Source organism: Ornithodoros turicata, chromosome 7, assembly GCF_037126465.1.
Source record: "Ornithodoros turicata isolate Travis chromosome 7, ASM3712646v1, whole genome shotgun sequence".
Classification (NCBI taxonomy): domain Eukaryota; kingdom Metazoa; phylum Arthropoda; class Arachnida; order Ixodida; family Argasidae; genus Ornithodoros; species Ornithodoros turicata.
The window spans coordinates 55284645-55297446 of NC_088207.1; the positions used below are offsets into that span (position 1 = coordinate 55284645).

At 46.8% G+C, this 12802-nt stretch overlaps 1 protein-coding gene across 1 annotated transcript in view; it reads right to left on the reverse strand.

Annotated features, from left to right (window-relative positions):
* Positions 1-4711: 4711 nt before the first annotated feature.
* The window catches only part of LOC135401612 (uncharacterized), a 29209-nt gene continuing 21118 nt past the window's right edge, over positions 4712-12802 (reverse strand). Inside the window, exons 19-23 of the mRNA XM_064634115.1 lie at positions 11876-11964; positions 10206-10280; positions 9521-9610; positions 6381-6454; positions 4712-5235 (exon numbers count right to left, since the gene is read on the reverse strand). Coding sequence (XP_064490185.1) covers positions 5079-5235; positions 6381-6454; positions 9521-9610; positions 10206-10280; positions 11876-11964 — 485 coding nt within the window. The 3' untranslated portion in view covers positions 4712-5078. The remainder of the gene's footprint in view (positions 5236-6380; positions 6455-9520; positions 9611-10205; positions 10281-11875; positions 11965-12802) is intronic.

Below are 12802 nucleotides of genomic sequence, written 5' to 3' on the forward strand. Positions count from 1 at the left end.
GTTTATTTTTAATGGTGGATTATTAAACGGTGATCTCTAAGCGGGGATAGTAAGCGGTTTATTTTAGGAGATATATTTTTAACCGTGTATTTTTCAAGCGGAGTATTCTTGAACGTTTTTTTTCTTAAACGTTTATTCTTAATGGTGGATTTCGGGGACCCCCCACGATGACACGGAGAATGTGATGGTTGAAGTGATCGAGGTGGTGAATAAGGGCTACTTAAGATGCAGTTCTTTAGCCGATTAGCTCAATAGAGTGTGCGCAGGATACACTTAATCGTTTGACGTAAGCAAAGCGCTACGGCACTGGCCCATCTGCCCAACGAAAACCAATGTGCCTTGCTGTACATTCGTAATGGTATAGAGGTGGTGCGGCCACCTTTCAACAGAGAATGATTATTGTTTGGGTCTCGCACCACGAGCTCTGGAGCAGAGGTCTGCCAGAGAGGACTCCATTATGTTCCTTTCTAAACGTCTCTCTATTTATTTATCTCTATACCTCTGTTTATTGTCTATTGAACAGGAAGTTTTCATTCCATCTACTAGATAGGAAGGGCATAAGTTTTTGAAATTTCGGAGGTTTCGGTTTTATGGCGCAAGGGCAAGTATTGTCCAAAGAGCGCCATCACCCACGTCCAGTTATTTCCATAGTTCAAATTGTATAGATGGATGTCTGTTTGATGTCTGTTTGATCGTAGTTTTACATTCTAGGTAAGTGTGAGCCTTCCGAGTTAGATACTCTACACTGAAAGTGGGGCACGAAGTGACACTTGGGGTAATCCAAAGCAAACAGGTGCCATTGTATCCTTCGGCCCCCCTTTTAAGACTTTTTCTGCTATTCCAGATAGTCTCCGAGCTGCGGGACGCCACACATTTTCGACTTCTTCTTCTTCTACCAGTGAGATGATGGCCGTGAGCCAGTATAAGGGAGATTGGCCAGGACAAAAGGGACAAACCTCTATGTGGTAGTGGTGGGGTAGTAAGGCCAGGCCTGACGCACGTACTTATGACATATATATGACGTATGACGACTAATGCACGAACAAGTGGGTATGCATGTATGTAGGAATATGCGTATGACGACTATGCATGGGCAAAAGTATGAATGTAGGAATATGGCTTCACGTCTTCTTCTTCTTCTTCTGCCACAAAGGAAATGGCCCTTAGCCACACAGGGCGATTGGCCAGGAGTATGAGAGGGGAGTATAGTTCACGTCTTTTCGTCTTAACTTTCCAGCCATAACTTTCTTCTTCCTCCTCCTCAAGCCTCCTGGCCTTTCCTCCGTGCTGAACTGTCAACAACGAAGTTTTCTGTGCATAAAACATAAGAAAACTCTCTTAGCATACGGGTTTCGGCAGTCGCCGCTTCCCGAAGGATGAAGTTTGCACTATTCATTATCACTTGATATGTGCAAGGAGACCGGAAGCGCTTTTAGAAGAAGAAGAGGGTTGTGCCAGAATAGTAAGCAGCAGAACTAAAGCCTCCTATACCGGGTGTTTCAGTTAAATCCCCGGGCTAAATAATTCGCGAACCAATGCACCAATCGAATAACTTCCTTTTTTACAAGTATCTGTCCAATACCGCCTACAAGATGCGCACCGCGTGAATGAGCGGGAGGCGCTCGTTATTTAAATAAAAATTCAAATGAGTTTCGTGAAAAAAGCTAACTTCTAAAGCAGGGCGCCGTCGGCATTAAAATGGGTACTACCCCTTCTGGGACCTTCAGTAGATACCTTTTAGAGAAAAATCTGCCACCGAAGCGGTCATTTGTTGCAGTAATTAATTGGTTTTGGTTTACATATTTTTGTCGCGGCTGGTCGCGGTGAAGCACAAAAGGACGCTCTTTCACTCCCATGTCCACCAATGAATTACGTCCTTACACCAATGCATTACACCAATGAATTACGTCCTTTTGCGCTTCGCCCGGACCAGCCGCGACAAAAGTACGTAAACCGAAACCAATTAATTACTGCAACAAATGACCCGCTTCGGTGGCAGATTTTTCTCTAAAAGGTGTCCACTGAAGGTCCCAAAAGGGGTAGTACCCATTTTAATGCCGACGGCGCCCTGCTTTAGAAGTTAGCTTTTTTCACGAAACTCATTTGAATTTTTATTTAAATAATGAGCGCCTCCCGCTCATTCACGCGGTGCGCATCTTGTAGGCGGTATTGTCGATTGGTGCACCGGTTCGCGAATTATTTAGCCCGGGGATTTAACTGAAACACCCGGTATAGGAGGCTATGGCAGAACATAGCAGAACGCGGACCATGCGGCGCACGAGGAGCTTTCAGCGGCGATGGCGACGTCACCATCCTGACCAGGATAGTAGCTACGCTACCTTTTAACTCGTACACGATCCGCGCATGTCCTGGTCGATATCTGTAATAGTAGGTTGCTGCTTTACTACATAAAGGTTAGGCCCATTACCATGGCAACTGGCACCGCTTGTGCCGCGTCCGAGTTATAAACAAGCGCACGTGGGAACAGCCAAGCACCACCTACTGAGAGAAAGCCAGCTTATTGCCTCCTCTCCCACCTTCGCTTCCTGGACATATGTAGTCAGAATTTGTCTGCTGATTTGTCTGCGATTCACCGTTCTGCTAATTCAAGAACCCGCAAATGATCGCAGCTCACCTGGAACCTGCAGACCTAAATATTTAGACAAAAAGTGCAAGACGCGTTCCAGGAAACCAGTTTTGAGAAAGATTGAGACCGTTTTCCGCTTCATTTCCACGTTTTCCCATTTAGTACGCCGGGGACGTTCAATCACAACTTGCAGAGGACCCATGACGTAAACCCGAGACTGGGAAAAAGACGAAAAACAGACGACACAACACAAAGTCTCAAACACAGCAGCTGTGTTTGAGACTTTGTGTTGTGTCGTCTGTTTTTCGTCTTTTTCCCAGTCTCGGGTTTTCGTCATGGATCTTAGCCACCAGCTCGCTTGCTTTTTAACCATTTTATTTGCAGAGGACGGTTGTTGTTCTCCGTGGCCACGACCGCTGAAAGCCCGTTCGTGATTGGTTACGGCTGTTAAAAACACGATCCTGATTGGCTGACTCTTAACTGTTACGTCACGTCGACGAGCGCGCGGACTTTCTGTATCTATAGGTAGTGTTGGAACAGCTCGGGAGGTAAAATGGCGGCCGCATTCTCGTTCCCATCGGCTACCGTCAGGCATCGGTTGATGAACTGTCTGGTTCCACAGCTACATTACTCATACCGTGACGTGCTTAAAAACCACGTTTGCAGGTTTCAGAGTATGACATATCTGTCATGTAGCAAAGTATGTTATCCCGTCCTGCAAGGAATATCTAATGTTTATATTATAAAGAAAGAATTTGTCTTTTAATTCGATTATGTATCTCATGAGCACGTCAGTATTCGCGAAATTTATTCGCGACTCCGTCGTACAGTGACCCAGACTTAATTGCCTTAACCAGCGGAGCGCGCGTTATTGGGCGCCGACAGACAGCTGGAAACGAGATTAGGATGATCCACTATCCCCTTGAAGGGAAGGTCGGTACGCACAGTGGATGCGTTCGCGTTCAGACTTCACCGTTGTGCGTACCGACCCTCCCTTCAACGGGATAGTGGATCATCCCAAGTACGCGCGACACTGCAGGTGTCCCCGTCTACATCGGGGTGAAAATGCCGGGCGTGTACAGGCTGTCCGGACACCAACATGCGCAAAAATTAAAAACAAAATGCAAGCACTATATACGAAAACACATCCAACTAAATGTTGTTAGCAGCGAAATACAAATAACGAAACATGTGTACATAGTTGCAAACACCTCAATCGGATGTCGCTCAAGGCGGTTTACAACATTCCCATTGTGGGCTTTCGATAAAGATGTTAATATCTTTTGATAAAGGGAGTTTTGCCGGAAATTTACCCTCAGCATTTAAACGGCGCAATCCTCGAAGATGCGGATCAGACACCGATAGCCTATATATACGTGTATATATTCGGAAATGTTTGTCAGCCGCGCGAACAGTGAGTTTGTTTTCATTCACTGCATGTGTCTATTCGTCGGATATCACCCTGTATTTATTGTTCATGCATTGTTGTTCGTCATGAATTCGTGCAACATGGAATGCGTATATTCAGGAGCATTTGGTTCACTGAAGCGCGTTCGTGGGCAAAAATGAGTAGTTCCGCCTTCCACGCCTGGAGCTTCCCCTTGTTTGAGTGTTCTTCTTCCTGGGTTTTCTTCAGACGTGTACAAATGTCATACTGCCACAGAAGACATAGCATGCAGCCACGTTGCAGGCACACCGCTCGGTAAACGCATATCGAGGACAGGTACTCCCCATTGTCCTTTTGAATCACCTCTACAAGGTTTCATTCTTTTTGTTCTTACTCAAACAAAATTTCAGCATACTTTCAAATAAAATAAGTATTTAAAGAGATTGAAACATTTACTTCATTGAAGAACAAGCTTTCGCACGGAGTCCGTCCGAAAGCTTGTTCTTCAATAAAATAAATGTTTCAATCTCTTTAAATACTTATTTTATTCACTTGCGAGTGCTAGACTCCTCCCATTTTTGCATGTTAGTTTACTTTCAAATAATACGAAATTCAACTACTACCACTGCTATAGGAGTGCCTTTCGGCATACTGAATTCGCACGCCATAACGAACAAGTTGCAGTGTCCTCTTTTTCAGCTCAACAAAAGACGAGGGAGAAATAGACTGTCTTGTCCTGTGACGTTCTTTATTTCTCGAGATCCTTTGTCGGTCCCATTCCTCTTCCTACTGAACGTCTCTCAAAGTGGCCGGCGTACACTAATTAGCGACTTCATTTAAGATTACCGAGAGCGTGTTGCCGCTTCCTGTGAGAACATGTGAATACGACACAATAGGGAACCAGCACTCACTCACTCAATATAACTTACGTCTACGCACAGAAAGAAATGACTGACTTTATATGCGGTAGTTTCCTTTGGCCTAATCGATATATAGACCACTCAGATTGGTTTTATCGCTGCCCTCGTAGGCGGTGCTCCTATCGCGATACGCTAGTCACTCACAGTAAGTTCTGTAGTGGCTGCATGCGTTATCGTAAAATGATTAGTGATTGTTATAGATAGGGTTTGTGAGCGTTGCAATGGGAAGAGGTGTATTCCCTCTGTGGTGCCAAGGACAGGCATCCTTTCGCATTGGGCTATCCTCGGGACACTGGAACTGAGCGCCAAACGGAAGCCATCGGGACAAGGCGCCGTTCAATCTGAAATGAAATGGAAGCTTTTATTTCGCGCCCAGGGTATATGCGTGGGGTGAAGAAGCCAAAGGACGCGTTAAGTAGAGGCTTTGCAGAGCCCGCTCCGTTCACTCTCCCTCCAGGAGCGTCTGCTAAACAGCGCCTCTGGGTGTCACTATAGAGTCACTAAATAGGAAGCAGAGTAGCGACACCGAGCCCGCCATCTTGAGTCACGCGCGGCTGCGCCGCCTAGCAACGGGACACCAATCTCCCCCTTCTCCAGCGTAGAGCAACGCGCAGTCGAGTCAGCTGGCAACCGAAGAAACCGGTTATGGATGGAGGTGAGTCAACATGGACGACGGGTTCTTGGGAGGAGAAACCACGTGACACGATCGGTCCAATCGCGCACACCGAACGGCGGCTCCAGCGCGGAAAAGGAATGCCATAGTCTGTACCTCCTATTTAGTGACTCTAGATGTCACTGAATGTTCTTATCCGATAGAGCAGTCTTCCAATTAATTAAGGTGATTAAGGTGGATTAAGATTAATTAAAGTGCAGGCAGGTCCAACCGGGGGGGGGGGAGCACTCTGACTTGCTGGTAGGTTGCGCCACACTCCGCAAAAGGAGATGTTCCGTTTAGTAAAAAGGATCGCGCTCCGGAGCGGCTACTTAACGCGCTCAAGGCTTCTTGACGGGCCCCTCGTCCCCCACATTACAGACAATGTAACACGAATTACAGTCTCGCATTAAACTTGAAAACGGCAGCGTATAAACAGTCATCACGGACGGAACAACTAAGTCAGAAAGAGGCTCTCGATATTATTATTTGGAAGAGAAAATATTTTGAGTTTTAGGATCTAAACGTACGAAAACGTAGGAAAAACTAGTGGAGACCTTCCCGTTGTCCTGTCTCCATCTGCACACCGCACGTAGCAGTTGTTTCGTTGTGTTACCACGGAATCGCAAAAGATTTGTGCTAGCGAGCTGAGAAAATTCTCAAGCCACGACAGCTGCGCTGCTTATTGCGGGGTTCACGAAAACGAAAGAAAATTTGATCCGCGGCGCCCGCGGCGGGATTACAAACAACAATGTTGTCATAGGCCTATCGATTCTCACTTGGAATACAGATTTTGTTGGAGATATACGCCTGGTAGCAAAGGCGGAAACATGCCTGCTCATTGGAGACAGGTGGAATGTGTCCTGTTGATGCCGGTTGAACGACGGCGTGTAACGACGACAATCACTCTGCAAAAAATTCAAGCCAGCATGGGTCAACGCAAGGGCAGTTTTCATATCTACGTGCCATGGAATTGCGAAATATTTATACCCCAATACCAGAAGAGAGAAAAAAAAACATGACCAAATCGGGGGAATAACAAATGCTCAACATATATTGCGCACGCTGCTATTCGAAGAAGCGAAAGTGAAGCTCGCGGCAGTATAGTGAATCGCTCGTTAAGTGAGGTACCTGGGAGGTACCCGGGTTCGAATCCCGGTGCCGGCTGTGCTGTCTGGGGTTTTTCCTGGGTTTTCCTCAGACGCTTTCAGACATATGTCGGCACAGTTCCCCTAGAAGTCGGCCCAGGACGCACATTTCCCCAGGGCGTCAGTCGTGACGTTGCCCACATACGTGAGGCCGACAACGGCAAGCCCTTTCACCATCACCACCACCACCATCGTTAAGCGATTTAAGTCTTAGAGGTTCACAGCTATAAAAGTGTCATTCACTACCGCCGCGTGCATGTCTTCCGGATCTTTGATTAGCGTCGTCTCCAGTGCTGGATTTGAGCGTGACCAAATGTTGAATATGTGGTTCACTCGAAATCGGGCCCGACATTCCTATAACCGCAAAAAGTCTCCGCCATGTTGGCCACACAAAATCACCCAACGGCCTCTGATGGCGAATTTCGTTTGAGTACAAAGTCCCGGCTTCGTAATGCGACAAGTATGGGTTGAAAAGACACAGGGCTCGTTAAGTAGCGGCTCTGCAGAGCACGCTCCGTCTCGCTCCGGAGCTTCTGCTCTCCGACCTGTGGGTAGGAGCGCGCTACGCTCCGTAAAAGGAGATTTTTCGTTCAGTAAAAAGGAGCGCTATATGCGCCCTGGAGCCGCTACTTTATGCGCCCATATACATATACCGCTGCCCCCTCCGCATATCTTAAACGCACTGTCTAACCTATCATTCTAAACGCACTATCGACAGGGGGCCCAATCCGTATCTATCCGAAGACAATCTACCTCTGCAAGTGAAAGGGCATACTCGACTGGTCGCCCTGGAAGAATCCCTAGCTCCATCTGTCTTTTTCTCCTTCGACGGAAAACCGGAAATCACGTTTATGCAGGACATCGGGCTGCACCAACGCCACCTACACTCTCGAAACAAAACTTCACCGCAATGCGCGCTCCCGGCCAACCATCATCAGAGTCGTTTATTAAGAGAGTTTGGCCACTGGGAGGAGCCTGTCTCAAAGCGCGCCTGACGTCACACGACGGGCAGCGCCAACGTCAGTGGCACCATTTTGGATAAGAGCTATCACCTTGAAATCTCCCATTCCGCCATTTTGGAGCAGAGGCACGGCCTTGAAATTCCCTCGTGCCGCCGCGGCTCGCCTTTCATCTCGGTCAAGTGGGCGGAGCGATCACGGCTCTGACGTCACGGCAGCTCCCCATCTCTGGGAGGAAAAGGATCACAGAATGGCCGCTCTCTCCTCATAGACGGCTCTGACCATCATCTCGAATGAGGCTCGTTTTCACCCCCTGATTACACACTTTACCCCTTTTTGTTATACTTACGCAGTTACGCTAACTGCCACAAAAAGGCTTTCTACAAATCAGGATCGACGACGGTATCGTTCTGTGCAATGGCTGGCCTTCGCCGTGCTATATGGTGAAGTTGTGTTTTAGGACTTCAATGAACGTCACGCACGTGACCCTATTATCAGTGTTAGCGATAGATACGAGTAGATAGATGTGACGTCAACGAAAGGGCGAAGGAAAGAAAAGCTCCTCTCATTGCAAATGTATGTGTCAAAAGAGTGCCCAAGCCTTCTGTTATACATGGTGTTCAAAATTAAGCTTCCACTAACACTTTATAAATAGGCGAACAAAAGAAAACTGGCTGCTTCTTTTTCTGTTCCTTGAGTAAGAAACAGGTGCTACATAATTAGCAGCACCTGTTTCTTCACAAGTAGCGTAATGTTATCATCCGGTTTCCTGTCAACGCTGTGTTTGCGTAGCGCTCGTGAAAGCTTAATTTTGAACACCCTGTATAGACAACAGCCGGTATGTCTATACCCGCCTATCAGCATGTCTTTTCCTCAAAAAGGGGGTCACATGCTGCATGCGCTGAGTTGCGTACGGTGACTTTAAGGGACCGTTAAATAGTGAGTCCTAGTACATCGTTACGCTATCGCCTTAGCGTACGTAACGTAACAAGCCATAAACAGAGCTTTGCGCATTGCACAGAACCAACACGCTATTCCTTACGCACGCAAAGGTGACAGCTAGCGTAGGATATACTAAAGCTCAATAGCGAGTTTTTTTGTATAACGTACGCTGTCGCCTTTGCGTACATAGGAATAGCGCGAACATTCTGCACAATGCGCAAAGCTCTGTTCGTGTCACAGGCAAAGGCGATAGCGTTACGATATACTAAACCTCTCTCATGAACGCATAGCGCTCGTACGGACGAGAAAAATGTTCGTGCGAGTGAGGCCTCGGTCACGTATCCGTCGTTAGCCTGCTCCGAGGGGATGGCTTTTGCGAGACTCCTCGTCATTAGTGAGAGGCGTCGATAAGCTCCGTAATCAGCCCAGTAAACCAGGTTGAGCAAATCTTCTCTTGTCGCTACGCGTATAGGATGTATAGCCAGGCATAAGAGCGCAACCGCATTTCCCGGCACTGTACAGCCTATAGTTGTAGCAGCGTTACGTTGGGACAGGATTACCTCTACGACATTTGGTCCCGCGGCGTGCAAAGTGTCCTGCGAAGTTCTTGTCCTAATCTATACGGTTGCATTAGCGCTCCTGTGTAATGTTATACTCGAGGTCGTTTCACTCCGTTCGTAGAGCACTGGCTAACCGAGGTTGCGATCGTCGTAGATGCCCGTAAAATTAATCCTAGATGCTCGTAAAATTCGTTGCAAATAAGCGCCTTAGTTTGCCGTGTACTTCAAAATGTGCTCAAAATTGTCTGCGTTTCCGTCGTCTGTGACGTCAACTGACGCGTTTGCTAATCTGCAAAGCTCTCCTCACAAACGGCTCTCAGTATGTTTCGCAACCAAAGTGGATCTTAAATAGAGAGAGAGCTCACTTCAGCGTAGAGCAGGAAAGCGACGTGGTAATTGTTGTAAGGTTCAAATCCAGACAGGAAGTTTCGGCTTTTGCTGATCTGCATGAAGAGCTGAAAATTCATAGGGTTATATTCAAGCAATCAATCAACCAGTCCTACATCCACACTTTGTCACAGCAAATCGGATACGATCACTACGACATTAGGTCGGCATTTTCCCAAGAATTCATTCAGCATCACATCATAATCGGATTTCTGCACAGCCCATCACGTCACATCACCATCGTAAACAATCAAATCACAGCCCTTCATACAACATCAACTTCACATCACCTCACAGATAACGAAAGAAAAGTTAGGTAGCAAGCGAGCTGGTGGTGACGATCCATGACTTGAGAACCCGAGACGAGGTAGGGACGATAACAGACAAAACACAAACACGGTCTCATTTGTCACGGATCTGTCTGTTATCGTCCCTACCTCGTCTCGGGTTTTCAAGTCATGGACCTCATAGAGTTCATTCAACCTCACATGATTCTCCGTGATGTGATGGTTAGTGAGGTCGGTGAAGGCCAACATGAATGAATTCGCCGACTTATGCACCACGAGTACAGTGTGAGTGATCCATTCCAAACAATGAGACAAGGCGACAATCCTTCACCGACTGTATCGGACAGCCGACGGACCTACGACAGTACATCCTCACCTTTATGTAGGGTTCAATAGCTAAGTGGTCTGACAGAAGGTCTCTGAAGAAGTCCACTGGCCCGTGCAGAAAAGTCTGCAAATGCATGGTCACATAAATAACCGCTACGTGGTAAACCTCGTTTTTAATCACTACAACGCTATACGTACGACTTAGCGGGACAAACGCAAGGCGAAAGGCGAGCATGAACAAAAGGAGGCGACAACATATTTCCAAGCACACTATGACGGAAGCAGTGGGGTTGTTGTTGTTGTTGTTGTTGACGGAAGCTAAGCTAGGAAAGAGGGTGAGAAAGGCGATGCCCTCTCCCAGGCTGGAGGCCACCATGACAGTTGGCGATCAACGCTGCTGCAACGTTTCCGTTAAATTGAGCGGAGTTTGGTAAAAATAGCAGCAACACTTTGAAATGTTTCCTATATACAGGCTCTGCCTCTGATGTATTTGTGTACAGTACTTGTGAGAATGCTAACGGGTCAATTTTCGCATTTAGTAAGAAATTGTATTCTGAGTTTTCTGACAATTACGTAATCTTCTCTCCCGTGTCACCTTGGGACGTTTAGCCGACATTGTGTACATATTGCTTCGACTAGTAGGAGGAGAAGTTCTCTCCACAATCGAGAAGGATACGCTTCTAGATTTTTCGGATCACCGCTTCCCGGAGTATCAATTTATCATAAGCTGTAACGGCACTGAGCTGTGAAAGCCACGTTGAGTCGCATCAGATGGATTCATCCTGACGACAGGTGTTTTGTATCATCCGGAAGGCGTCCGTTGGACCAACTCCGGCAAGCATATAGGTGTGGAAGGAATGTCAGTTGCCTATTGGCGGGAAGAATTGAACTTCTCGTCAGTGCACTGCTGGCTACATGTCAACCTACTCAATCCCGAGAGGAGAACAACACCGAATATCCTATGAACGTACGAATAATGTCCTAACGAATGCGTACGTCCGATGGATATCCCTCGGATATTCATCGGACGTACGCATTTGTTAGGACATTATTCTTACATCCAGAGGATATTCGGTGTTGTTGGGAATCATATAGCCTGATTCTTCCACGTGCCGATAAGCCCATGTTCGTCATTCAAGCGCGGAAGAACCTTGTTCTCGATGGCTTGTATGCAGATTTCGGGTCGGTGAACATCACTGTCGTGGGCTGAGATCGACTATACGTACTATAGAAAGGAGGTGATGGCATAAAGTTCTGCTGTTGACGACGTTTGGTCGAGTGTCAATGATACCGTTAAGCCGTTAATTCAATCTAAACTTTACTCTTTTGTAGCAGCCCATGAACAATTCGACAGGTGAACTCAATAAATATGCGCAAGTCAGCAACGCAAAACCTCCAACTACAAACACTTAACTGCATTAAGCGACACTAACGCGATAAAACTGATCAACTATCAAAATGTCAGCAGCCATTCCTCGATGAAAAACGTCGAAATACGACACATATCTGCAACGATTAGTTGAATAAAAGACGGCTGAGCGTTGTAGCTCGTATTATTGAAGAAATTGCTGTTTACTTGAAGGGTTCGTTCGCCGATACTTCACTGAGGATCAGATGAAGCCGTGCGCTACCGCTGGTTAGCACGTTTTTGCCGTGCAGGTGTACAACGGTGAAACTTAGGTCAATGCAGTGTTGAATAATGAGGAACGTATACGTTACCTCGTATCGAAAGTGCAGCGCATGTCCCTTGTAAGAGGAAGCGACGCACTCCTTTATCTTGGAGAAATGGCCTCCGCTATGAGCATCGCCTTGGCATGAAGAGAAAATTGGTGCACTTTGTCTTTACTGTATACACCTGCGTTATCTGTGTGTTCACACGAGCGACATTCCTCCAGAAGCGGAAGGTGCGGAAAGCGTCATAGCTTTCTGCTGTCGTGTCTTCACGTACACTGGTGACCGCGTGGGAAATATCCTGCTACACAGCCACAAGATATTCCGTAGCAGACGACAGGAAAACACGCTGACGGTGTCGTCTGCTCTGTGTCGTCTGCTAAATGCGCAGTATATGCCACTGCCGATATTCCGTTCCGTGTGAATGCTCAACGTAACACGGAACGGAACTTCGGCTCTGTTAGCAGTGGTTTCGCTTTTTCTTCCACTAGAATATTCCGTGAGGATGTCGCTCGTGTGAATACACGGTATGTGTCGTTTACGTCTATACGGGTGAACACTGACATCCACACGGTATCTATGCTTCTAGGATCTGCATCCGCGGAACCGCGAAATAGACGGATGCGCACCGTCAGTACAGGCGGATGTAGCCGGATCATTACACGCGGATTATAGCCGAATGCGCACCATAATTACATTTGTAGGAGGAAAATCTACATGGTGAAAACGTTACGTGACAAGGAGTATTAAAACACGGTGGAAATTTGGGCTTGTTGGTAACGGTCCATTTTAAAAGCAATAAAGCGGTGCTACATAAAAGGAGAAAGAGACGAGACAACAAAACGGTTTTGTTGACGTAACATTTGCTCTTTTATACCCCATTATTTACTCGAGTCAAACTTGGTACGTAATCCTCTTGGGTATAAGTAAACTTGGGTATAAAAGAGCAAATGTGACGCCAATAAAATCGTTTTG